Below are 27737 nucleotides of genomic sequence, written 5' to 3'. Positions count from 1 at the left end.
GGCAGGCCTGGTTACACACAGCTCACTGAAGCACCCACCCACCCTGACTCGACTGCTTTACGAGCTGGGAGCAATTTCCAACAACCCTTTCAAAGTACTATTCAGAATAAGAAGGTCCTATTGCATAGCACTATCTTCAATATTGTGTGATAAACCATAAAGGAAAAGATTATGAAACCATAAAGGAAAAGATTACGAGAAAGAATATATGTATATACAATCGAATCACTTTGCTATACAGCAGAAATTAACACAACATTGTAAATCGACTACACCTCCATAAATGATTTTCTAAATGCTATTCAGAGTTGAACCCTGTATTTCTGTGTAACCAAAAGATACCATTCCACAACACAGTGACTCCACAGTGACATTATCTTAAGCAATTTTACTGGAAAAACAATTACACTTCGAGCACCAAAGCAAGAGCCCTATTATCAGTTCAGTAGGGCACGTCTCAAGGGGGGAAAAAAATGCGCCGAGCAGGCCTGGCAGACTGTCCACAACGTCAGGAATGGTCAGGCGGAGTGGACCGGGGTCCCGCAGTGTTTGTGCCACAAGTCGATGGCCTTGCTCACGATCGCGTCCGAGCTGTCCTGGGGGATCTGTGAACAAGCAGACCAGACTCTGAAAGGCGTGATTCTGACTTCAGCCTGTCTCTCATTCACTGTGGCATAAAACTCGTGTCCGCTGGGGTTTTCGCTGCTTTTCAGAAAGTGATCGCGTGGGCAGCTGCTGCCAGATTTTTGTCACGTGCCACCCGAGGCCACAGCGAAGAGTGTGGTGTCACCCCAGTTGGGTTCGAATCCTGCACTGCCCACTCCCTGTGGAGCCCTGGGCAGGTTACCTAAGCTCCCTGGGTTCCGATCCCCAGCTCTGAAATGGGGCAAATGATAGCCCCACTTCACAGGGCTCTTTACAGGGTTACAGGAGGTAATTCACACACAAAAAAGTATTTAGCAGGGGCCCTGGCACTCTGTGCCACTATTTATTACAACAAAGAGGGCTGTTTGATCCAACACACATTCGCTGAGCACTTATCTACTGGGCCACTGTTCAGTTGTTAACACTGACTGATTAAAATAGATTTGGGGTCCAGTGAAATTCAGTCAAGCCCAAGTCTCTCGATTTTGACCTCTACTTGCCTAGTTAAGGGTATTCTAAGATACAAAGATAGGGAAAAACAGATTCATTCAGACCTTTTTCAACACGCTCAAGTTTACACTTCAGCACATTAACAAATTCAACTGGGGCTCTACCAGACATAGTAAAAGAAATAAAAGGGCTTATTAGCAAAATCCCCGAGAACATTTCTTTTCCACTAACGAGGATCGCTTGCCCTAAAGCGACAGATCTCACCTCCTCCTTTCCTGACGGCCTCCTAGTGGTCACTGTGGTCCCATGGAGACAGATCTGCTGCTCAGACAAAGGATGTGGATTATAATCCACAGACCAAGTTGAAACTTATACCAGGGAAAAATAATTTCTTATAACGTAAAAGTATACTATATTGTCTCTGAAATAATTTAATGCCATAGAAAACTCTGGCTTGGTAAACTGATATTCCTTTCTAGATTCAAAGTTCAAGTGAAACAAAGCACACTTACATTTTCCAGAAACTTTGTTATCTTCTCTGCACTGTTCAGCGCCATTACTTTTATTTTAAAGGTCAAGAGAATTTCCACAGCTACAAAAACTAGTATCTTACAGGATCCACTTACAACTTTATCCCAAATCCTATGAAAGAAAGATGTAATCAAATTACAAGTCTGAAGTTGATGTTTAGACCTAAATTTCAAAATTTCAAAATTAAATCAAATTACATTTTATGTACCACCATCCCTCAGTATCCCCAGGGAAGTAGTTCATGGGCTCACTTGCTGTGGATACCACAATGCATGCAGGCTCAAGTCCCTTATATAAAGTGAGGTGGTGCAGTCAGCCCCCTGCATCCACAGATTCCATAACCAAGGATTCGACCAGCCACAGGTGTAAACACAGCCCAGGACAGGATCGGCTGACTCCACAGATGTGCAACTGTGGAGACAGACGGCTGACTGCATAAGCTTCAAAGAAGAGCTACAAGGACACCGTCCTCCAGGAAGACATCCTCCAATTAATATCTCAAAATTGACATTTTAGGGCAGGAAGGTCCTAAAAACCAAAGCTTCAAGTTTACTAACAGTTTGTAATGCTAAGATAACCATTACATACTAAGGAACAAGAACAAAAGGGGGAATGAAATACGAAATTCAATTTCATTTTCCAGTAATTTCCTTAATTAAGGAGCTAGTTATTAAATATGCTCTAAATTAAATACACTCTAAAATCATTGTTCTGATAACTCCAACAGCTCTTACAGTCAGTATCATTCTCAACATGCTAAGCATTGTCCTGTAATACTCTTTCTGTATTGCCTTTTTCCTCAAGTATTAAGTCCTGGAGGGAGCGGGACTCCAAAATACCCGTAACACATCTGAAATTGATGGAAGAGTTGAGTCTGAGTCTCCAATCTAGCCTTCAGCTAGTTTAATGATGTCATAAGAGGTCTAAGAAATAAACGTTTTTCTCCAGGATCTGCTCCATTTCTGGAAAAGTCCACATCCATATATACTCCTGGAGTCTACTTCAGACGTGAATATTCAACAGCATCTAACACATTGAGGGCCTTCAATTTCTCTAACCGTATATCCTAACATTTTTAATACTTAATACTCAATATTTCTAACACTTCTAATTATATATATAATAAGCAGAATCACCAGTTGCTGTGTCAGCTGCTAGAGAAGTTAGCATCAAATTACTGCATGGTTCTAAAGCAAATTTATATTCTGAGATGATCATGTTAAAAAAACCAAAAACAACAACAACAAAAACGGGATTTTTCTGACTCTGAGCCTTCAGTCATATTTGAAAAAAACACTTGCCTCTGTAAGCTGGACTCGGGCAAGCACCCGGCGAAGCACTTCCTGAACCACAGCCCGTAGGGAAGAGTGGACACTGCACAGCAGGCCTTCAGGTGACTCAGCAGTCGGCTGTCTTCCAGATTCAAGTATTGTTCAAAAGCCTTTGGCTGATGATCGAAGGGGAAGAGGTTACTCACTGCCTGTGACTTAACGTTACTGTATCTTACAGGCTGTGATGAAAAGTGCACGCGCTGAAAGCGAGAAATGCTAGGAAACAAAGCTTCAGACTCATTCAAGCCACTGGTGATGCCACAGTCTCCCAGGTCAGCACTAACCAACCAGAGTAACCAGCTGTCCAGGACTGAGGGGTATTTCCTGGGCAGTCTCCCCCTAAATGGAACAGTTAAGTCACGCTGGTTAGTCCTAATTGCACTAAGCAGATTCAACAACCTAAGACAAAAGTCCAGAGCAAAATTCAGTTGATCTGGGGAGCTAAGAAAGGTCCATGTGCTGGCTACTCCAGGGCAGGAGATTATAGGTTCACAGAAAGGGGAAGGCTAAGACCAAAGACACAGGGCGGGACTAAGGTGCACAGAGGGAACTAGGGTGAGAGGAGGGGAACAGGGCCCAGCAGTCAACGGTCACACCCCCGCTAACCCCGTGGAGCACAGCTTGGCAGGGAGGGTCAGACAACAGGCACGCCCGGAGGAGGAGCGCTGTCCCCAGCAAGATGTGCACAAGAACTCCAGGGAGACACAGGAAGAACACAGGGGTACAAAGCTCCGGGGTCCCACGTGGCAGCCTCTCCCACGTAAGGTTCCACAGCAGCCAACACTGGAAGACTGGGAGCTACCCAAGCTGGCTCCCAGATGGGACTGCTGTACTTACAGGGTTCTCTGGTAAAGCATGGCCCCTACGGGTCAAACCCTCAAGCCTGCACTCTCCATCCACAAGGATGCAACCAGATCAACGTATCACCCAAGCAAATGCAAATATTTTGTTGTTTTTAACTAAATATTAGGTTGGCCAAAAAGCTTGTTCAGGCTTATGAAAAAGCCCAAACTTTTCAGCCAACCTAATATCTGCACCGCTGTACTTCTGCCAAAGAGGCAATTCATGACCCTTACCATGTCCATTGTAGCCCAGACACTATGCTCCATAGGGAAAGGGAGTAAAAGGTAAAGACAGCATTCCTGCCTTCAAGGAGCTTCCAACCTGGTTGGGACAGACCTGCAAAGGGCTGACAACAACACGCTGCAATAAAGCTACAATGGGAATGAGCAGGAGACGCTGGGTACGTCCAGGCGGAAATCTTAACCCAGAACCAGTTTCTCCCAGGAGAGCTGACGACTGAGCTGATGCACGAAGCTGGGACACAACTTGGCCAGGCAAAAAGGGCCACATAGTAATATCTGATCCCGCTTAAAGGGTAAACACCCTTCCATAAAGGAGCTTCTAAAAAAGAAGCCAAAAACTCTGCAGGAGAAAATGCAAATGGCTCTAACCCATATGAAAAGATGCTCAAGCTAGCTATAACAAAACACACGCAACCTAACACTATCCTGAGGCATCTCTTCTCACCTATCAGGCTGCCAAGAACACATAACCAGGTCAGCGAGGCTACAGGGAAACAGGTGTCTGATCTGTTGGTCATGAGGATGCAAAACAGTGGTGTAAGTGCTACAGAGGGGAATCTGAAAAAAACCCACTAAGTAACACGCCCTTACCCTGTGATCTAGTCAATTCATTTCTAGAGAGTCTATCCCGCAAATATACTGGCAAACATACTAAAGGATACAGGCACAAAGCTATTCCCCCACAACATGGTATAACAGCAAAAGACTGGAAACAGCTCAAACAGCCAACACTAATGGAAGGGCTGAATAAACTAGGATGGAGTGGTATGCAGCCACGAACAGCAATAAGGAACGTCTCTATATACTCCTCATGGCATAAGAAACCCCAGCATACATCAGGTTAAAAAAAAAAAAGGCAGGGTGAAGAAAAATGTGTATCAGATGCTACTGCTAAATCTAACAGGGTGAGTATAAATACATATCCATGTGTGCTTTTTTCTTTTAGTGGAAGATGACATTTATACTGCCTGAAATTTTGAGGACACAGCAAATGGTAGATGTGGTAATTTTATTTTCGTGTGTATGCTAAGTTGCTTCAGTTGTGTCTGACTCCTTATGACCCCATGGACTGTAGCCCACCAGGCTCCTCCGTCCATGGGATTTTCCAGGCAAGAATACTGGAGTGGGTTGCCATGTCCTCCCCCTCCTGGGGATGTTCCCAACCCAGGGATTGAATTCATGTTTCTCACGTATTGGCAGGCGGGTTCTTTACCACTAGCGCCACCTGGGAAGCAGCTGATTTTATACTTTACTGTAAAACATTTAGGTTATTTCCAATATTTCCATGACCTTCAATTCTTACTTTAAGAAAATAAAGTGGCCTTCCCTGGTTGCTCAGTGGTAAAGAACTCACTTGCTAATGCAGGGGACACGGTTCGATCCCTGGTCTGGGAAGATTCCACATGCTGCGGAGCAACTAAGCCCGTGTGCCACGACTACTGAGCCGGCGTGCTGCAACTACTGAAGCCCATGCACCCTAGAGCCCGTGCTCTGCAATGAGAGAAGCCGCCACAAGGAAAAGCCTGCACACCGCAGCAAAGAGTTTAAGCCCCCGCTTACTGCAACTAGTGAAAGCCTGTGTGCAGTTACAAGACCCAGTGCAACCATAAATGAATAAACCTGAAAAAAAAAAAAAGAAGGCACACCTCAACAAAAGGCAAAATCTGACAAAAGAGATTTAACTGACCTAAGAGGAATTTATACTAAACTTAGAAAGAGGCTGCTACTAGTGTTGATCAAGAGGAAAAAAAAAACCCTCTCTTTAGGACAGCTTTTAAAAATTGTGTCAATGGCAAGGAAAAAAAACTCCCTTTAATGACTGAACAGTTAAGACTGAGATGGCTTAAAAACAGTCTGATCTGAAGAGAGATTAACAGAGGCCTCCCACATCACAGCACTGAAGCTGGCCTCCACTTTCCTTGGCAATCAGGGGCCTCATCAAAAAGACCTTCCAGAAGCTTGATGGAGAGGAAAGCTCTCCTCTCCTATAAATCAGAACACTACAACATAAAGGCGTCATCGCCAGAAGTATTCTTTTGATGTCAAAAAGTCTATCACTGTGCTTCACATGCACATTTCCCTAGGATTATGAAACAACCTACGCTTTGCGATAACAAACTTGGTAAAAACCACAAAAATTTGAAAAGATGACAGACAAGATTATAGAAACTCTAACAAAAAGCTGGGCAGAAGAGATTTAGTATACAACAACAACAACAAAAATTTTTAAGCTAGATTTAACAAGGTTTAAAGAATTTTTTTAAAAAACCTGACTTTAAGCATGTAAGTTGGGACTTCCATGACGGTTCAGTGGCCAAGACTCCGCACTTCCAATGCAGAGGGCCAAGGTTCAAACCCTGGTCAGGGAACCAGAATCACACATGCCACAACTAACACCTGGCACAGCCAAATAATTTTTTAAAAAAGAAATGAAAGAAAATTTATGTATAGAAACAATGCAATAACATTAACAAACCAAGGAGAAAAAGCATATAACCATCTAAATAAGGACAGAAAAAAAAATGGTATGAAAATATCTCCTAAAAAGCTCTAAAATACCCCCATAGCCCCACAACTAAAGACACTGCACAGCCAAATAAATAAATTTTAAAAAATATTAAAAGTTTAAGTCACTTGATGGCTACGTGAAATAGCAAACAAAGGAAGTGTAGCTTTTCTTATACTAATACGTTCTGAACTTTTAAAAAGAACTTTTGCAACTATAAAAAACTATGTCCTAGACACAATAATGTACCTGTGAAAAATCCTTTTTTGATGATGATGAAATTAAGGTTTAGGGGACATAAGGACACTGAGTATCTTGCTGGCTCTAAAATTCTTTTCTTCACACATTATTGATTGGAGAAATTATCGATACGTCTTTTCTTACACAAACGTTATTGACCTATGACATATCAACATGTTTTTAGAGAGTGATACAGAACTGTGGTGTTGGGGAAGACTCTTGAGGGTCCTGTGGACTGCAAGGAGATCAAACCAGTCAATTCTAAAGGAAATCGACCCTGAATGTTCATTGCAAGGTCCAACACTTTGGCCACCTGACGTGAAGAGTCAATTCATTGGAAAAGACCCTGATGCTGGGAAAGATTGAGGGCAGGAGGAGAAGGGGACGACAGAGGATGAGATGGTTGGATGCCATCACCGACTCAATGGACATGAGTTTGAGTGAACTCCGGGAGATGGTGAAGGACAGGGAAGCCTGGAGTGCTGCAGTTCACGGGGTCACAGCGAGTCAGATACGACTGAGTGACTGAACTGATTAACATCACTGTGCAAAGCTGTCAGAGCTTACCCAGAGTAGAGGGGGGAAGAGGGCAGCAGGGCGCTTGCTGGCTGAAGCTGCATTACAGTTCACCACAAAAGGAACAGAATCACGTCTGCATCTCATACCCGTCACGAAGATTCAGTCCCTCACCAGCTAAAGGACTAACATTTAAAATGTTGAAAAGTTTTAAAAGCTAGAAGCTTTCTAAAAAAAAAAAATCTTGGAGTTAGAAAGGCCTTTCTAACTAAGATACAAAAAAAACCAAAAAGAAATACTGATAAAACCAATAGTATCAAACCTTCATATCTTTATACAACAAGAAGAAATATTTTCAGAGAAAATATTTAATATTCAGCATATAGCAATAATTCTTACCCAAAAAGGAAAGATGCAAACAAAATAGAAAGGTAGACAAATATGACCAATAAACATACCCCCAAAGCTGCTTAGCTTCACTCAAAATTAAGGCAACGGAAATTAAAACGGGCTACCATTTCACTATCAGGTTGGCAAAATTTTAAGAGATTGATACTATCAAGTATTGGCAGTGGGGTGGAAAACAGGAAATCTCACACTGGTGGGGGAAGCGAAATCGGTACAACTTCTGGGTGAGTAACCTGGTAGCTAACACATTTAAATATGTCTGTTGCGTTACAGCATTTAACGTATAGGTAACCCACCCTAGAGAAACACACGCACAGGAACATGTCATGTACTCGGAGAGGGCTGTCATCATGGAGCCATTACACTAAATTAGGGCAAACCCTTAACAAGACAGACTGAGAATTTTTTCAGTTTATTCAGTCACCCAGTCGTGTCCGACTCTTGGCCACCCCATGAGAATTTTTTAAGTGGTTCTAAATGAGTGGCTCTCAAGCCTAGCCTCATGTCAAGGGTTTTAAACAATTAGAATTCTGAGGCCCCACCCCCGGAGATTATGATTTCATTGCTCCGGTCATTGTTAAGAGCTCTCAGGTGGTACTAACAGGAAGTAGGGGTTGAAAACTACCCATGTGTAGTGATGTGGAAAAACTTCATGCAGTTTTAAAAAGAATCATAGGGCTGTATGAACAGTATAATACTTTCATTAAAAAAATTAAATACGTAAGAATATGTATAAGATGTATACACACACATACACACACGTGTCCACAGGTATGCACTCACACCCCCAACCACTCTGATGCACATAAAATGATTTAGACAAGGAACTTCCGTGATGGTTCAGTGGCTAAGAATCCACCTGCCAACGCAGGGGACACAGGTTCAATCCCTGGTCCTGGAAGATTTCACATGCCACAGAACAACCAAGCCCGTGCCGAAACCGCTGAGCCAGCGCTCTAGGGCCCAAGTGCCACAACTACGGAAGCCTGTGCTCCGCAACGAGAGAAGCCACCACAATGAGACGTCCCAGCATCGCAACTGGAGAGGAGCTTCTGCTCGCCACAACTAGAGAAAGCCCAGGCACAGCAATGAAAACCTAGCACAGCCCGAAAATATATTTAAAAAAAAGTCTAGACGAATACACACCAAGCTGGTAACAATGCTTACATCTTAGAAAGTGGGGGACGGGGAAGCGTTGAGGCAGGTCGATGACAACAGTGGATTCACTTGGATTACTGACCACTCCAAGAATGTATCTGTTACTTGTGTTATTAAAAATAATGAATTTTTTAAACAATCCATCAGTATGCGATTGCATTCACTCCAATATTAAGAAAGGCTGATTAAACCACGGTACAGTTTGGACCTCCTGACTGAATTAGGCAGCTAACATTCCATTCACATATGCTCCAATGCCATGCTTTATTGAGATTAAGTGAAGTAAGTTTTAAAATTCTAAGAATCGAACTTTACCTAATGGAACTACATAAAGAGCACTCCTGTTTGGGGCTCCGGGAGGCTGAGGGCTGAAGGGTCTGGCCCGCCACAGGGGTAGAGCGGGGCTCCCCAGGGCTCGGCCCGCCTGTGCCCCGCACCTGACCCCACACCCTATATCGTGGTTACTGCTTTCAGCAGAATTTCCAAATGAGACAGTTCAATGACTCAAGGAAAAGACGACTCATTTTTATAACAGGAGAGAAACGAGGGGGAAAAGCTGAGGAGGGAGAATGACACAGGACCCGATGCAAGGATGACCCAAGTGCTGGTTCTCCCGATTCCCCAGTCAGCGTGGCAGACCACCAGCCACCCAGCTCATGTCCACTCCCCTCTCCTTCCTCAGGAACAGAGTCCCTGTTCTAATGTGAGAGCACAGCGTGCCCAGCTCAAAACCAACCAACCGCATTCCCCAGGCTCCCCTGCGAACCGCGGCAACCTGGGGACACCCTCCTCACTAATGGTCACGCAGAACGGAAGTCTGTAAAGAGAAGCAGGCTGGCCAGGCTTGGCACTTCTCCTCCCTTCCCTTCCCTTCCTGCCCAGAGCACGATGTCAGGGCTGTCTCTCCAGCACCATCACGTGATCACGAGAGGAAGGTGGCCCCTAGGAGCACTGGAGCAGGAGGACAGGGGCCCAGGCCCCTGCCCATACCGTGGGGGTGGCCCAGCCCTGGGCTGCCTTGCCCCTGGACTTCTGCTTACATGAGAGAAGACAGTAAAGCTTCTACTGCTTGGGCTTCCCATTACATATAGCCAGACTTAAACCTTAGTGCTGGGCGATAATTCTAGATCAGATAGAGAATACTACAGAGTGGGGATGGGCAAGCTACAGCCTGCAGTGGCCAAATCCAGCCGTGACCATGCATTTACATATTAGTATTTTGTGTGTCAGTAGTGTGTGTGTGTATACGCTCGGTCACTCAGTCGTCTCTGACTCTGTGGCCCCATGGACTGTAGCCCGCCAGGTTTCTCTGTCCATAGGATTTTCCAGGAAGAACTACTGAAGTAGGTTGACCACTTCCTTCTCCAGGGGATCTTCCCAAGCCACAGATCGAACCCGAGTCTCTTGCATCTCCTGCATTGGCAGGTGGATTCTTTACCACTGTGCCACCTGGAAAGCTGTGTGATTGCAGTAGACACACAGAGACCACCTGGCCCAACAAGCTGGAGATATTCACTACTAGGCCTCTTACTGCTGACCCTCACCAAGAGGTAAAGGCATTTCCTGAGGACTCCCACCACCACTGCTCACCCCCACCCCCAACAGCCATAACGTCACCCCTCACCAGCTGGGGCAGAGTGTCCCGGTACTTGCTATTCAGCTGGTTCACGAAGCATCGCGTGATCCAGTAACAGTCGACGCTATCTTCCACCATCTCTTCCATGGCCTTCGCGATGGCAAGAAATACTTCATCTTCTGGCTCCTGAAAAATTAATAACTCTCAAGAAGGAGGCAGAAGAGAAAAACACAGTATTCTTTAATAAAAATGAAGCCTTACTCCCTAAATTCTGAAGGAGCCAAAATAAGTCAAAGTGGGACCAAAAGCACCCAGTCCATCACTAAAAAGACAACTGAGGGGAGATGAAGAGTAACCAGAGAATCGGAGGCAGCATTGCTTCTACACTCAGGCTTCAGGCTGAACATTCACGGATTTCCCAGCTTCTAACTTTAAGCCCAAAGAGTCAACATAAACCTGAAGCAAAGGACCAACTCTCTACCCAAAAGTATTCTCAGTGCTGGAGAATTCCTTTCAAACAGATGTGATAAAACAGCACAAATAATCGAGACAATTATTGTCAATACAGTAATTTGCAAAAATGACCCCAAAAGGACTAATAAGCATTTTATTTATTTCAAAGCATTCATACAGATCTTTAAATTTTTGCTCTATCTTTAAGCACTTAAAAAGCTAAAACTACCCCTAGAATCAGAATTTTAGGAATCAGAAGAATGGCATTTCTTAAACCTTGTGTCAACAGTCAGAACATGAAAATAAACCTTCAAGTAAATTTCAAAAGAAGTCTCATAAAAACTGGAATCCATTTGAAAAATCTGTTTTCAATCACTGCACCTTATACCAAAAGCTTTACATTTTCATCTAGGATTTAATAGCTAAAGGATTTTAACATTGAAAAGAAAAAGTTTCTTTCTACTCCTCTAAGAAGTCTCAAGCTAAATCAAAATTCCTATTTTAATAGAAGAATTGCATTTTAGGCCTCCTTTCCACTTATTAACTTTCCACAACATGTCAAGAGCAGCAGAAAGGCTCCTTTCTTGGACTCCCACCTGGCCCTGGGCTCTGTGCCGGGTGCTCCTGAATCCAGCAGCTCAATGCTGTTCCCAGCTACTCTGAGATGCAGCTAAGAGGACCAGCGCCTTTCAGCTGAAGTCAGCTTCTACATTCCCAGCCATGGGTACAGCACTGTTACACAGTCTTATTAAAAGATAACAAAAATACAGCTGACTACGGTTTGGAGGCCAAGGAGACGTGAGCCCAAAATGAACACTTGGGACAGCGTATCTGCCCAAGGCCACGTTAGAGGTGTCTGGGCCTCACGGCTGGACAGACTGGAAACATTCAGACCTGGAGCTAATGGATACTCTAACCTAGCTTCATGCCTAGCTCAGGAGCTTGTGTAGTAGCATCAACTAACTGCACCCTGTCAGTGAGAAAATTTAAAGACGTTCAAGGGTTCCAACTATTTCCTGGGATGTTCTCTCTTGAAAAACTTTATAAAAGCCCCCAACTAAAATAAATAAATTTATTTTAAAAAAAAAGAAAAACTTTATAAAAGTAAACAACCTAAGATCTGTCCATGGGACCCACGGCAACCTCAAAAAGTTAAAGAAAAAGGGACTTCCCTGGTGGTCCAGTGGCTAAAACTCCTTGCTTCGGATACAAGGGGCCCAGATTCAATCCCTGGTCGGGGAACTAGATCCTACATGCCGCAACCAAGATTCAGCATAGCCAAATAAATAAAAATAAATGTTTTAAAAAGAGAGAAAGAACAAGTCAAAGCTTCACACTGCTGTTAGCAGGTTGAAATCTACAACCACCACCAAAAAAAAGTATAGAGTAGCATAGTCTGCAGACAAATCCTTATTCGGAACAATTCACTCTGTTTCAGCCAAAAGTTAAAATTCCTATGCGAATTGCAGCCAAAACCCAAGAGCTACAGTCATTACTTTGCCTGCCCTCCTCCACTTCCCCCTTCTCTTCCCTTTATAAACAACAAGCAATCCAAGTAACTATAGCGAGCAGTCTGTCAAAGATCAAGTCTACAAAGGAGGCTGGAGCCTGTGGAGCTGAAGCCAAGAGGCAGCCAATGACCACAAGGCCTCTGGGGCCAAAGATGTGGCTGACCATGCTGGTTTACAGATAGAGGAATGAGCAAAGAAATGAATACAAGTAAGAGGTTTCCATTAGCTTCATTGTAGCTGCCAGAGAAGGAAGCTGAAAGTAGAGAAAGGGTGAGGGCGAGAATGAACTTGTGACTACTGGAAGTATTAGCATTAACTATGGTTTTTAACACAGTGATAAGCATATGCGTGTGTATATTTCCCAGCTCTGTCTGCTGAGGGAGCCTACAAGCAATGACACACCAAGGACAATGAGCACATCCAGCCCCCTGTTCTTGGTTTCTAACAACAATTTTTAAAGATTAAAATAAAAAGATAAAAGACTGATTATTCCAGGCTTGGGGTAGGAAAAGTATAAGATGAACCTGGAGTATCTTTTCGCTCCAGAAAGTAAGGAAGTGCTCAAAATGATGGGAACTTGTCCAGACGACATAGAAGTCAGCCTAAAGGGGCTCCCACCAGCCAAATCTGGGGCAACTTTAACATCAAAATAGTGGCAGTAATGACTTATAGGCCACCGAATAAAAAATCTACAAGTTCATACTGATAAAAGAGAAGGGAAAACTCCTAATCAAAAAGCCATCTAATAAATGCAGAAGGAATGAAGGAGTCAGAAGGTCACCATTTGGCAATCAGCAGAGTGAAAACTATTTAAGGACTGATATTCACACAGCCTCAAAGTACCTCCCTGACAAGTTACTTATTAATTACAAAGAAAAAAGCAACCATGCAGGAGAAGCCTCCCAAACATCATCACCTTAACCAAGTGATCAAAGCAGCAAAAGCAGCAAGTATCACATCTTCTGAGGTTTTCCTGCCAAAAATTCACAACTAGGCTTCAGTCACGAAGAAATCAATGAGAAACCCAACTGAGAAACACTACTGGCCAGTACTCTTCAAAACTGTCAAGGTCGCAAAAGACAGATGAAGACAGGGGGACAGATCCAGACTAGAGGCAACTAAAAGTAAGTGTAATGCAAGAGCCCAGATTGGATCTTGGACCAGAAAAAGGACACTGGTGTGAGAGTCAGCAAAATTTCCAAAACAGCTATAGATTAGCTCATGGCATTGTAGGAATGTTAGCTTTCTGGTTTTGATAAATAACCAGAGTACAACTGAGACCTAACATTTGAGGATGCTACGTGAAGGTAAATGGGAACACTACTCTTTATGTAAGTTTTCTCTACATCTAAAATGGTTTTAAATTGAAGAGTTCAAACATAAGGAAATTTTTCAAAAATCATCAACAAATGGTAAAAAAACTAATGGCTGAAAGTTTGGTAAGTTCTGAACCAAAACTTATTGTTTATGATAAAGGGCATTATTGGGACAACTGGTCAAGTGGAAATGGAGTGACGATTAGATGTCAGTACTGTATCAATGTCAACTTCTTGGTGTTGATGACAGAACTATGGTCACCAAGGGAAGTATTCTCATCTTTAACAAGCATCTACTGCAAGAATCTGAAATAACAGGATACCACATTTACATCTTATTCTCAAACACTTTGGGGAAAAAATGGGTATATATATATAGAAAAAATGACAAAGCAAATGTGGTAAAATGTTAATGACTAGGGAACTGTGATAAAGGTTAAATGGGAATTCTTGGTAGTAATCTTGCAACTTTTCTGTAACTTTGAAATTACTTCTTCAAAATAAAATTTTAAAAAATTAGGGAGACTGGGTCAGATTGTATGGGGCTATGCTTTTATTCTACAAAGAAGAGCCACTGAAAGGTTCTAAGGCAAAATATGACGCGATCGAAGGCTGGCCAACGGAGCAGTCGAGAGTTGAACCAAGGGTCAAATAAAAGCACTACTGACCAGTGGAAATGATGGACTTCGAGGCAACTTCCCAGATTCCAGCCGGTGCATGTACAGATTGACTTCAATCTGAGGGGTGGCATCATTGATGAAGTGGATGACTTCCAATGCGTGAAGGACATCAGAGTACTGCTCCTTGCGATACATCATCACTTGGGCATGGGACTCATGGTGCGGAGGCAAGATTCCTATAGAGACCCGGGGTGGGGGAGGGGGAATAAAGATAGTAAATTACTGAGGCACCAATCCAAGCCCCTCCTCTATGAAAGAATCCTGTGAGATGCTGCCTACCACAATTAGAGTAGAACTCACAAGTATTTAGTTACTATACACATTGTTTTAGAAATTTACTCTATAAATTTTAAATATAATACAATCAATATTTGGATGGCAACTACATCACTGATATCAATGAAAAATGAAATGACATCAATTCAGTTCAGTCACTCAGTTCTGTCCAACTCTATGCGACCCCATGGACTGCAGCATGCCAGGCTTCTCTGTCCATCACCAACTCCCAGAGCTTACTCAAACTCATGTCCATCAAGTAGGTGATGCCATTCAACCATCTCATCCTCTGCTGTCCCCTTCTCCTCCCACCTTCAATTTTTCCAAGCAACAGGGTCTTTTCCAATCAGTCAGTTCTTTGCATCAGGTTGCCAACGTATTCGGAGAAGGCAATGGCACCCCACTCCAGTACTCTTGCCTGGAAAATCCCATGGACGGAGGAGCCTGGTAGGCTGCAGTCCATGGGGTCGCTGAAGAGTCGGACACGACTAAGCAACTTCACTTTCACTTTTCACTTTCATGCATTGGAGAAGGAAATAGCAACCCACTCCAGTGTTCTTGCCTGGAGAATCTCAGGAACGGCGGAACCTGGTGGGCTGCCATCTATGGGGTCGCACAGAGTCGGACACGACTGAAGCGACTTAGCAGCAGCAGCAGCAGCCAACGTATTAGAGTTTCAGCTTCAGCATCAGTCCTTCCAATGAATATTCAGGACTGATATCTTTTAGGATGGACTGGTTGGATCTCCTTGGAGTTCAAGGCACTCTCAAGAGTCTTCTCCAATACCACAGTTCAAAAGCATCTATTCTTTGGCGCTCAGCTTCCTTTTTGGTCCTAACTTTTCTTCCAAGGAGCGTCTTTCAATTTCATGGCTGCAGTCACCATCTGCAGTGATTTTGAAGCCCCCCAAAATAAAGTCTCTCACTGTTTTCCATCGTTTCCTCATCTATTTGCTATGAAGTGATGGGACTGGATGCCATGATCTTAGTTTTCTGAATGTTGAGTTTTAAGCCTACTTTTTCACTCTCCTCTTTCACTTTCATCAAGAGGCTCTTTAGTTCTTCTTTGCTTTCTGCCATAAGGGTGGTGTCATCTGCATATCTGAGGTACTTGATATTTCTCCTGGCATTCTTGATTCCAGCTTGTGCTTCATACAGCCCAGCATTTCACATGATGTACTCTGTGTATAAGTTAAATAAGCAGGGTGACAATATACAGCCTTGACGTACTCCTTTCCCGATTCAGAATGAGCCTGTTGTTCCATGTCCAGTTCCAACTGTTGCTTCTTGATCTGCATAGAGATTTCTCAGGAGGCAGGTAAGGTGGTCTAGTATTCTCATCTCTTTAAGAATTTCCCACAGTTTGCTGTGATCCACACAGTCAAAGGCTTTGGCATAGTCAATAAAGCAGATGTTTTTCTGGAACTCTCTTGCTTTTTCGATGATCCAAACGATGTTGCCAATTTGATCTCTGGTTCCTCTGCCTTTTCTAAATCCAGCTTGAACATCTGGAAGTTCTCAGTTCACGTACTGTTGAAGCCTGACTTGGAGAATTTTGAGCATTACTTTGCCAGTGTGTGAGATGAGTGCAATTGTGTGGTAGTTTGAGCATTCTTTGGCATTGCCTTTCTTTGGGACTGGAATGAAAACTGACCTTTTCCAGTCCTGTGGCCACTGTTGAGTTTTCCAAATTTGCTGGCATATTGAGTGCAGCACTTTCACAGCATCATCTTTTAGGATTTGAAATAGCTCAACTGGAATTCCATCACCTCCATTAGCTTTGTTCATAGTGATGCTTCCTAAGGCCCACTTGACTTCACATTCCAGGATGTCTGGCTCTAGGTGAGTGATCACATCATCATGGTTATCTGGGTCATGAAGATCTTTTTTGGATAGTTCTTCTGTGTATTCTTGCCACCTCTTATTATATCTTCTGCTTCTGTCAGGTCCATACCATTTCTGTCCTTTATTGTGCCCATCTTTGCATGAAATAACATCATAAAGCCTTTGAATAAATATGCCACATGAATTCAAGATAAATCATTATTGTAACTAGTATGATTTAATTCAAGTTTACGGTTGTCATCCTGGGGCCACCCTTAGCTCCTAGAAGCCTATCTCCAGTTTCTGTGCTGTCCCCTAATTGTCCCCCTCCACCCCCAGTTCATATGTTGAAGCCCTAATCCCCAATGGGATATTTGGAGGCAGGGCCTTTAGGACATGATTCAGGTTAAATGGGGTCACAAGGTGAGCCCCTAATCCAACAGGGCTGGTGCCCTTATAGGAAAAAAAGAACATAGGAATTAGCATGCTCTCTGTCAAAAAGCAGAGATGTTACTTTGCCAACAAAGGTCCGTCTAGTTAAAGCTATGGTTTTTAGTAGTTATGTATGGATGGGAGAACTGGACTATAAAGAAAGCTGAGCACCAAAGAACTGATGCTTTTGAACTGTGGTGTTGGAGAAGACTCTTGAGAGTCCCTTGGACTGAAAGGAGATCGAACCAGTCCATCCTAAAGGAAATCAGTCCTGAATATTCATTGGAAGGACTGATGCTGAAACTGAAACTCCAATACTCTGGCCACCTGATGCGAAGAACTGACTCATTTGAGAAGATCCAGATGCTGGGAAAGACTGAAGGCAGGAGGAGAAGGGGGCGACAGAGGATGAGATGGTTGGATGGCATCACCAACTTGATGGACATGAGTTTGAGCAAGCTCTGGCAGTTGGTAAAGGACAGGGAAACCTCACGTGCTGCAGTCCACGGGGTCTCAAAGAGTCAGACATGACTGAGCGACTGAACTGAACTGTCTCTCTCTGCCATACAGAGACATAGCAAGATGGCCACCTGCAAGCCAGAAGGTGAGGCTTCACCAGGAACAAAATCAGCCAGCACCTTGATCATGGACTTCCCAGCCTCCACAACTGTGGGAACGTAAACTGTTGTTTAAGTCACTCAGTCCGTGGGGTTTTAAGGCAGCTCTGCCTGACAACAAGCCCCCTTCATCTCAGAACCACCACCAACTGGTCAAATCCCTCCCTTTGAGCAACTAAAACTTGCTCACAAAGTACCCTATCTTTACAAGAACAAAAACCTCCAATTTTCACTGATGAAGTGACCTTACATTTCAATGCCATTCTATATTAATACATTTAGACTTTGGGGCGAGAACAAAGGCATGGAGAAAACCCAGAGGAAAGAGCGGTGAAAGGGCCTTCAGTCACCAGAACACCCGGACTCTCTCGGATGTCTCTCCCAGCACCTGTTTCCTCCTCTGCCAGAGGCGAGAAATGGGATGGTTACGCATTTCCCCAAATGTTCTCCACAGAACATGAGCCCTTGAGGTCTCCATGATAAAAAGGGTACCAGAGCTGAACAGATTTGTAAAGTGGTAACAATGAATTTAAGGCTTTAAGTTTTGCTCTAAAGAAAAACATCTTTATTTACTCTGGCTTCACTAAACCTAAAGAAACTGTTTTGCAGCACAAGCTCCGGAGTCAAAGTTCCCGGGTTTGAATCTACAGTGAACTGGCTGGATGAGCCTCACCAACTTACTTGCTCTTCCTGTGCCTTAGTTTCTCCACCCGAAGAATGGGAAGAGTAACACTCATGTCACACAGTTGTAATGATGAACAAATTAACGTACATAGAACACTCAAAGTACACAGCACATACTAAGCTATTGTAAGTGTTAGCTGGTATATCTAACCATGGAGCTCTCTTTGGTGCAAACAACCACAGATGCAGTATTCTAAAGAACATTCTGGGAAACACAACTTGGATGAGCTTGGTGACAGTTTAATGTTAGAACCAAAACTCCAACACAGCATGGCAGCTCTAAATCTCCAGTGCATTAACCTCAGGAACAAGAAGATGGGACATCCCTGGTAGTCCAGTGGTTAAGAATTGCTTTCCAATGCAGGGAATGTGGCTTTGATCCCTTGTTGGTGAACTAAGATCCCACAAGCCACATGGCAACTAAACCTATGCACCATAACTAAAGAACAAGGAAGACCTAACCTCTTGAGAGCTCCTTGGACTGCAAGGAAATCCAACCAGTCCATCCTAAAGGAGATCAGTCCTGAGTGTTCACTGGAAGGACTGATGTTGAAGCTGAAACTCCAATACTTTGGCCACCTGATGCGAAGAGCTGACTCATTGGAAAAGACCCTGATGCTGAGAAAGACTGAAGGCAGGAGGAGAAGAGGACAACAGAGGATGAGATGGTGGGATCAATGGAGACGAGTCTGAGTAAACTCCGGGAGTTGGTGATGGACAGGGAGGCCTGGAGTGCTGTGGTGCACGGGGTCACGAAGAGTCAGACACAACTGAGCGACTGAACTGAACCTAGTAAAGCAAGCTGGGAAAAAAGAGGTGATGAGCAGCCTGACAGGCCTTGGCATTCAGTTGCAAAGTATTACTGTCCCTCTCTCACGAATCCACAGGCATCATTGGTTAATAAGACACACTATTTCCCAGCAGAAATAAACACTACGGGCACTAACACCTAAGAGGCACCCTTGGAAGGCATTTATTTCGCTGGACACTGGAAACACTAAGACTTAAAAAATGCTCTAGGAAAAACTGAGATCTTTTTTACAAATTCTCTATATTTTAACTGCACAGTGACCTATTAGAAATGTAAGTGTACCAAGACTGCCAAGCTACACAACAGAAAAGGCACGGTGCAGTGCCCTCTAGCATGGCTTGCATTCCCTCACCGCCTCATCACATAACCAGACTTGGTTCTAAGGATTTTTCAAGTCCTGAAAATATAGTACATTTTGGAAAGGAAACAAGGTCTATAATCTAGCCTAACTTCAAAAGGCTTCTACATACCTGAGCTCTGCCATTTACAGGCTACAAGGCCTCTTTCCCCCATCGGTAAAATTGGAATATCGATACTTGCCTCACAAGGGAATTCCAGAATGATTTTTTTTTTTGAAGAAAGGAGGGTGGTAATAGATGGGTATTTTTGGTGTTAACAGGCTCAGCGATAACAGGAAAAAAAAGATCCTTGGCTCAGAAGGGATGCTGCCAGTCACTTCAGGCAACTAACACACTTTCTCTTCCACGAGAAATCGAGCAAGGTCAATTTTCCTTCTCCCTCAGCCATCCTCACTGGAAGCTATTTGTGCTTCAAAGAAGTAAACACTCTCAAAGCAAACACATCTTTTTTTGACTCTGATAGCACTCATTAGGAAGTTATACCTCTGCAGCTGGGAGTCACAGAATAACAAATCAAGTGCTCAACCCTAGGAGTTAATTAACTCAATATTCTCATTTACAGGTGCAAAAAAAAAAAAAAGAGAGAGAGGCCTAGTGGGGTCTTCAAGGTGACCCAGCTAGCAGTAAAGCTCAAACCAGTTCTCCTTTCTCCCGGCTCAATGCTCTTCCCATAGCTTGTTTCAGGGAAACAAGTCTGCCTCACTGTCTCTTCTAACGCCCCTAAATCAGGGGTCCCCAACCTCCCGGCCATGGACCCATACCTCCTGTCAGATCAGCGGCAGCATCCGATTAGAAATAAAGTGCACAATAGAAGTAATGTACCTGAACCATCAAGAAGCCAGCCTCCCTCCCCCAGTCTGTGGAAAAAACCGTCTCCCATGAAACCAGTCCCTAGTGCCAAAAACGCTGGGAACTGCTGCCCTGATGCTCTCAGAGTGACACGCAGTGCTCTGTGCTGAAGCTACCTTCTTCCAAAGTTTCCAAAGTGAGTGAGGATTCAGGCTCTGAGGTTAGTGTCCAGTAAACATCCTAAAAAAATTCCTTCTTCTAACTGATAAGATACCAATGACCCCACCAATTTGACATTTTTGAAGATAAAAGTTCCCAACTCTTGGGAATCATACCAAGAAGCACCTTCCAGACCAATGCACGGTACATGGATGGGAGAGGGAACCTCTGACTGAAAGTACAAAGTTTCTCGATATCTGTAGGAAGAAAATAAAAAAAAATTAGATGCCTTTTATGCTGATCACGATATGTAAAAACGCATTTTATCTTTTAAAACTGAAATTAGAGTAAGACATCTCTTTGGAGGAAGGTTGCTGCACAGTCAGCAAATCCAGAAAAGGCAACACTAGACTGATTTCCAGTCCAGGTGTTCCAACTAGCTATTCAAAAACAATCAGTGTTTCACAGCGGAGGAGATCTATTTTGCATATTTATTACTACATTCACCATAACATCAGCGGTATTTACTATTTATAGAGCTTATTTCATTTATTCACACCGCAAGCTTGTTGGGTAGTTCTTTTTTTAAAATGCAGAAACTGAAGCTCAGAGCAGATTAAGACTGGACTCAGTTAACATCGCTGGCAAGGAGCACAGTCAGCCTGCAAACTCCCGTATTCACCAATAAACCACATTCAACCACATCTTGAACCTCAATTCCCCTACTTGTCAAGTGAGAATTATAATACTTAAAAAAGCACAGACTGACTGAATAGTGAGGATCAAAGATCAGGTGGGAAATGTTTTTGAGACTTTAAAAGCATTCTATGCATTTAAACTACTATTTTTAACTATGGCTCAGTTTATCCTACTTTAATTAGACACATTAAAGACCTTATTATGATTGGCTTAGAAGAGATAAAAATGTTAATCCATCATGCAGTTTCAGTATTTCCGTAAAAGAAAATTATGGCAAGAGTTGCTACAAATTTACCTAGAAGCTAGGATGACACCTCTAAAAATTAAGAAAATATATGGGCCTAATAAGAGAAAAAATATTAACTTAAGAGACCTTTCATAAAGATCAGGCTCCAACTCAGTGAAGTATAAAGTTGAAAAATCCTTAGCTCCTCCCAAAACATACCATTCTACTATCATTCTATTACTAAAAAAATATATATGTGTCATATATGTATATACACACATACATACACACAGCAGGTAACGTACCTTTGGAAATTTTTAACTTTTTAAAAAAATTTTTATTAAATTTGGTACAATATTGCTTCTAGCTTTTTTTTTTTTTTTTTTAACGTTTTGGTTTTTTGGCCACAAGGCATATGGAATCCTAACTCCCCCAACCACCAATCAAACCCACAACTGGTGCATTGGAAGGCAAAATCTTAAGCACTGGACTACCATGCAAGTCACCGGGGAAGCCGACAAAGGGTGAGGGACTTAAGTCTTTGGACATCTTTTAAGTTAATATTTCAGAACATCTGGGATGACTGAGAACCAATAGATTTAACTTATAAAACTCACCTAGACGGTCATCTTTTAGGAGAATTTCTAATGATTTCTTCTCTTCAACTCCACGAAACCCTACTTTTTCATAATATACTGAACGAAAGTTTCTCTGGGAGTCCTCAGTCATGTTTCATTCTTGGAGAGACAGAACAGGGAGTGAAAAAAAGTGAGCCTAAAAACAAAAAATTAGAATTGAGAAAAATTCCGTGATTTTCTCCAACTCTTCCATGAATCTGATACACTATGATAAATGGCCTGCCCTTGCAGAGGACTCAATATTAAACCTTCCTGTTTACACAACCCTAACACCACCCCACCTATGCACCTTGGCCCAAAACCAAGATATAAAACAGAAGTCCCCTGAGCTGCTCAAATAGATGGCACAAGGATCATGCCTTAGCTTTCCTGCATCACTTAGGAGAGAACCTAGCACAATGGTGTATTCTGCAGCCATTACACATGTTCAAAGAAACAAATGACATAGGAAGACCGACAAAATGTTACGCAAGATGTATTACCAAATATACACAATGATTGTTTTTGTTTTAAAAATAGTATGTATTTTAAAAAATTAAACCATTCTGAAATGTTAACAAGTGGTTATCTTTAGGCAGCAGGATTCCAGATGATTTTAATTTTCTTTGGCTTAGCCATGTTTTCTAAAATGGGTGTTTTGTAAAACTAGAAACTAAGTTATAAAAAAGAGTAAAAATAAAATAAAATAAAATAAGTTCCTCACTTATTTTTCCTTTAAACACAATTTTATCAAAAGTAATTGTTAAAATTCAAAACCCACAACAGATTAAGCATTAAACTATAAACCAGAAGAGGGGCAGGAATGTAGCCTGGTTGACAAGTGATTCCACCGAGTTGGAGACAAAATAACTTAAAATCTGACGTTAGAACTCAGAGTTCAGGGGTCTCTCCAGGTTCTTCCACAATAACCTTCAGTAGATTGAAGTCATCAAGAAATGGTCAAATTAGGTTTGTGTTTTAAGAACAGAGTGGATGTAACACAGTTTCCAAAACGTGTAGGACTGCACGACCCAAATGCTTGAAGCACTCGTGCAAAGAATATAACCCTCAGGTTTTAGAAATTTTGAGATGTGACCAGGGGAGCGTTGAATTGCTAGACAGCCAAGTTCTTCCTTACTGACAAGATACCCACTGAGTCGATTGGGGCACAGTAAAAAATAGAATTCGTTTAAACTGGGCTTCCCAGGAGGCGCTAGTGGTTATTTAAAAAACAAGACAAAACCCGCCTGCCAATGCAGATGTAAGAGATGCAGGTTCGATCCCTGGGTCGTGAAGCTCCCCTGCAGAAGGAAACAGCAACCTACTCCAGTGTTCTTGCCTGGAGAATCCCCTGGCAGGCGACAGGCCACAGGATCACACAGAATCGGACACGGCTGAAGCAACTTGGTGTGCACGCAAATTGAGGAAGTCTAAAGGGTTCTGAGCTTTGAAGACCAAATGAATGCTTTTTAAGAGCAGAATTCCAAAGCATTAAAACGCTCCACGAGGTGGGATTTATTTAAAAGCAGCATCCAAACAGCTGCAAGGCGATCAGGTGCCTGCCACCTAAGGACCCCCCATCCTCTGACAGCAATGCAACAGCGAAAGCGTCCTTCGGGAAGAAATAAGGTTTAAGTTTCCTTCCTGCCCAGGAGCGCCCACCTGACAGGAGATGAAAGAAACACACCCTAGGCCAAGACCGCGGGTCCCACTCTCCCTAACACGCTTCACCTCTAGGAGTAGAAAAACCACACCCCGGTTGAGACTTAAGAGGTCCGGGTAGGTCGCGGAACCCCAGCCCCGCACACTGACTGGCCGGCAGGCAAGCGAGCGACCTGAAGCGGCCGGGCCGCATCGGCCGGGCGGAGGGAGACAGCAGGAACTCCCGCGTCCGGAAGACAAAACCCCCAGCCGGCGCCGCCGCCTCACGTGACGTCACCTCTACGCCAGGGGGCTGTGCCGAGAGCGTGCGTGCGCCGAGAGCGCCGCCGCCGCTCCGTAAGTGACGTCCCCTCGGTGTCGGGGGAGGGGGGTGCCGCACCGAGGGCGCGCATGCGCTGAGAGCGCCGCCGTCGCTCCACCCGCGCCTTGGGAGGGTAGACTGCGCACCAGAGCCGGGAAAGAGCAGGTGCGAGTCTAACCGGTAGCTCAAGTCCCTCGCCCGCTACACCGCTCCCCGCCCCGGCACCCCCGCTGCTCCCCCGACTCATTTCTAGTCCTGAGAATCTCGCGTCTGCCTTTCTCCCGCTGCGCCGGTTGGTGCGTGCCGGGGATGCCTCTTTCCAACCCTGCCCTGGAGGTGATCGCAGAGCCCCAGGGTGGTGCTCCTTAATCTGTCTGCAGCGGCAGACCCCTGCCTTGTTGTCGCCTCCTTCTTCCCTGTATGTGGAAATAAAATGACCCACCAAATGAGACGTGCAAAGCAGCTTCCTGAGAATTTGCTATTACAAGACAGTCGTCCCCACTGTCGCTTCCCTTTTGGCAGAAACACAAAGGCAGGACGGGAAAGGCTCCAGCTCTGCCCTCGTCGGAGGCTGTAGGCACCGGGGAGCCGCAAGTAGATGAGAAGCCGGGCCTCTTGTGTGATCCACGTTAGCCATGCCTGGCTTTCCCTGGTTAGTCCTAAAATGAAAGCAAGGATACAGATTAGGGAAGCTGTAAGTTATTAATTAAGCCCAGGTCAGTTGTTAACAGTAGTTATTGTTAAGCTTCCTGGGTTGTAAGGAAAGCTGCTAGTCAGGCTGGCTTCCTAGGCTTGTTGTAGATAAGGGGCTGGTTTTTTAGGCAGGTTGTGGGTTCCTTCTGCTTTTATATATGGTGGACCACGGTCTGTATATTCTGCCTCTCAGATACAACACTATAAAAGTGAATTATATGAAAAATGAAGTTTAAAAAACAAGGTAAACAAACCCCAACATTTTAGACTCCACAGACAAAATTACTCTTTAATATAGCTATTAAAGTTCATAAACACTTTCTCTGCTTACCTTGTCACAGACCAGCACTGGTTTCCAGGACACCCCTCTGAGCAGCACCCACTGAGTGGGTTTTTAAACCATTTGGGTTTGAGAGGAGCTGTTACTGAGCCAGGTTTGTTTTGCCCAATACACAGCAAGCCAAACACTGAGACACCAAGGTTTGCAGCAGGGAGAGGGAGCACCAGTCTCAAACTGCTTCCCTGAAGGCAAGAGGCTTGGGGTGCCTGGGGGCTAAAAGATAAAGAGGCAAGGTGGACTGAGGCATGGGGAACGTAGAGAAAGGTGATTGTGAGAAGGTGTGGGATGGTCATTCTGCCCAGGTGTAACTAACCTATAGGCCTTTGCACGTTCAAATGATCATAGGGCATACACTCACACATGCCCAGTTGGAGGGTCGGTGGTCCCATCCAGTCTTAACCAGCTCAGCTCAAAGTAAACACAGCTGACTCCAAGTTCCTGCAAAACAACTCGGGCAAACATCTTACTGTTACAACACCAGTGTGTCCGACAATAGACAGTGAGGCCAGACAATACAAAAATTTTAGTGTTTGAAACAGAGAAAGGTTTATTGAAGGGCCATGCAAAGAGACAGGTGGCTCATACCTTAAAAAGCGCTTTTAGAGGGAAGGTGAGGGAGGGATGCGGCTCGTTTTTGGAAACTTCGTGGTGTGGGATCCTTTGTTCCTGCAGTTTCCCATGTAGATCAGGTCACGATGTTGCTGTTAACCTCTACCAGGTAGATGACAAAAGTTATCCTGTCCTACAACTTTTTATCTAAAGGTATAACACTTTTAAAAGTAACAAGACCCATAAGCAAAGCAGCATCATTACCCTGCATTTCACTTGTTCAAGGTCCCAAGGCTCCACTTTCGCCCTCTGAAGTCCAGGTCCTGGCTAAGAGGAGGAGGTCCCAGCGCGGTTGCATACCCTGCCCGGGAGCATTTGTCCAGCACCCAGCTGGCCCTCAGACTCCTCAGGACCCCTAAACAGGGGTCCTGGTTCCATGGACTGAGACTCGAGGTGACCGCTGCCCCGGGGACCACCGCGATGCTGACGCTTGGCCGAGCGGGACCTTTTAACAGCCACGCACTGGCAGTCTTGCGCATGCACGAAGGGCTGTGCCAGCCCAGCTCGGATAGGTCATCATTTGGGCCACGTGATGCTTGGAGGATGCGCAGGCCTTAAAACAACCTTGAAAAGTGAAGACAGGTGAAACGGATTTGACCCATGGTTTCAGTCTACCTGAAGAGTCAGTCCCATGAAGGGAGCTGCTTCACTAAGAGCCCAAACCTGTACAAAGCAGAGCACACAGGGGCCAAGCTCTAGAAGTAGTTTGGTCGCTAAGTCATGTCTGACTCTTTGAGACCCCATGGACTGTAGCCTGCGAGGCTCCTCTGTCCATGGGATTCTCCAAGCAAGAATACTGGAGTGGGTTGCTATTTCCTTCTCCAGGGAATCTTCCTGACCCAGGAATCAAACCCAGGTCTCCTGCATTGCAGAAACATTCTTCACTGACTGAGCTAGGAGGGAAGATTACATAAAAGATTAGATTAGAAGCTCTAGAGGGCATCTTAGAAATCAACAACTCAAAAGTCAGCCTAGTTACAGGGTCAGCCAGCTTATAGTGTAAGGGCTACACAGAACTTTAAAGAAGCGTGTGATGATTGAGTGCAAACACTGATGCTCCACCCTCCACCCTCACCATCTTTAGTTTTTCAGCTCTCAGGTCCTAAGCCTTACTTAGGCAGTGCTTCTTCACATTAGCAAGCAGAAGGAGCTTTGCTCCTTCAAGTCTTAGCTTTCAAGAATTCATGTACTTCATCTGAACCTTGAACCTGTCACTAACTTTTACAATCTTCTTTTTCTTACCTTTAAAATAGAACCAACAGCAGTGATGACATCACAGAGGTATTGGAATGATGAAGTGAGAAGGTGTGTAAGATGCTTGGCAGGGTGCCTGGGAATCATCTGCTATTAGCTAAATGGTGACAGAACCTGGTAGCCTTGAACGAATTCACTGTGCTATTTGCTGATAAGTGGAATATATGGGTTTCCCACGTGGCGCTAGCGGTAAAGAATCTGCCTGCTGAGGCAGGAGCTGCAGGAGACGCCGGTTCATTCCCTGAGTTGGGAAGATCCCCTAAAATAGGAAATGGCAACCCACTCCAATCTTCCTGCTTGGAAAATTTCGTGGACACAGGAGCCTGGCGGGCTGCAGTCCATGGGGCCTCAGTCAGACATGACTGAGCGACTGACCATACACACATACATAGGAATAAAGTTTCTTGGAGGCTATTCTTACCCAGCAGCCAGAGTGACCCTTTAAAAACAACCCTCCTCTGCTCAGTATCCTGTGCTGGTCCCCATTTGGCTCGGAGCAAAGACCAGTCTTCTCTGCATCTGCCTCCTCTTACCCTGTCGAATACTGGGGACCCTACTGTGTTACGACCTTCTTGTGTTCGTTCTCCCTGCCCCAAATGCTGTGTCCCCAGAGAGCCACGCAGCCTGTTCCCTCACCTCAATTTTGATCAAAGTTCCCCTCCAAAGTCCTATGCCAACCACCCCACCCAAAATGGCAAACCCATTACCAGAATCTCAAGTTTCCCACACTCACCTCCACTCTTGCTTTCTTCCTCCGCACTGATCTTAATCTTCATAGGCAATACAGTAAGATTTTGTGGGATCGGAAGAAAAATTTTAAAAGTCACAGGTGCACTTCGTGTGAATGGATCCCTTGCCAGCCTCACCCCTTACTGCCTTGTAACCTGACTGCCCTCTGGTGGTTACTTATTCTTACTAAAATGATGAAAATAATTGCACTGCTAGTCAAAACAATCCAGCTTCAAAATCAAAAGGGACTC

At 44.2% G+C, this 27737-nt stretch overlaps 1 protein-coding gene and 1 long non-coding RNA gene across 35 annotated transcripts; both read right to left on the bottom strand.

Annotated features, from left to right (window-relative positions):
* Positions 1-368: 368 nt before the first annotated feature.
* Positions 369-23835, bottom strand: TBC1D7 (TBC1 domain family member 7). 34 transcript variants are annotated; one of them, XM_081523751.1, is made up of 9 exons: positions 23586-23835; positions 23146-23343; positions 21899-22055; positions 20533-20613; positions 14395-14582; positions 10495-10632; positions 2928-3073; positions 1608-1737; positions 369-605 (listed from the first exon to the last, which is right to left on the bottom strand). In XM_081523751.1, the coding sequence occupies exons 3-9, from the start codon at positions 22008-22010 to the stop codon at positions 519-521; spliced, it is 882 nt and encodes a 293-aa protein (XP_081379877.1). In that variant the 5' UTR covers positions 22011-22055; positions 23146-23343; positions 23586-23835; the 3' UTR covers positions 369-518. The 34 variants fall into 34 exon arrangements, with proteins under 34 accessions (XP_081379877.1, XP_081379881.1, XP_081379890.1 ...); XM_081523755.1 differs by having other exon boundaries at positions 23224-23343; XM_081523764.1 differs by having other exon boundaries at positions 21899-22018; positions 23224-23343.
* Positions 23836-24307: 472 nt separating this feature from the next.
* Positions 24308-26067, bottom strand: LOC145518813 (uncharacterized). The gene is made up of 4 exons (XR_014063313.1): positions 25708-26067; positions 25480-25605; positions 25253-25332; positions 24308-24520 (listed from the first exon to the last, which is right to left on the bottom strand). It is a non-coding gene; the product is annotated as an uncharacterized LOC145518813 (long non-coding RNA).
* Positions 26068-27737: the final 1670 nt, after the last annotated feature.

Source organism: Giraffa tippelskirchi, chromosome 8 (genome assembly GCF_054371585.1).
Source record: "Giraffa tippelskirchi isolate mGirTip1 chromosome 8, T2T-mGirTip1v1.2.pri, whole genome shotgun sequence".
Lineage (NCBI taxonomy): Eukaryota > Metazoa > Chordata > Mammalia > Artiodactyla > Giraffidae > Giraffa > Giraffa tippelskirchi.
The sequence above is the reverse complement of the archived record's forward strand: the minus strand, read 5'-3'. Positions and strand labels throughout refer to the sequence as shown.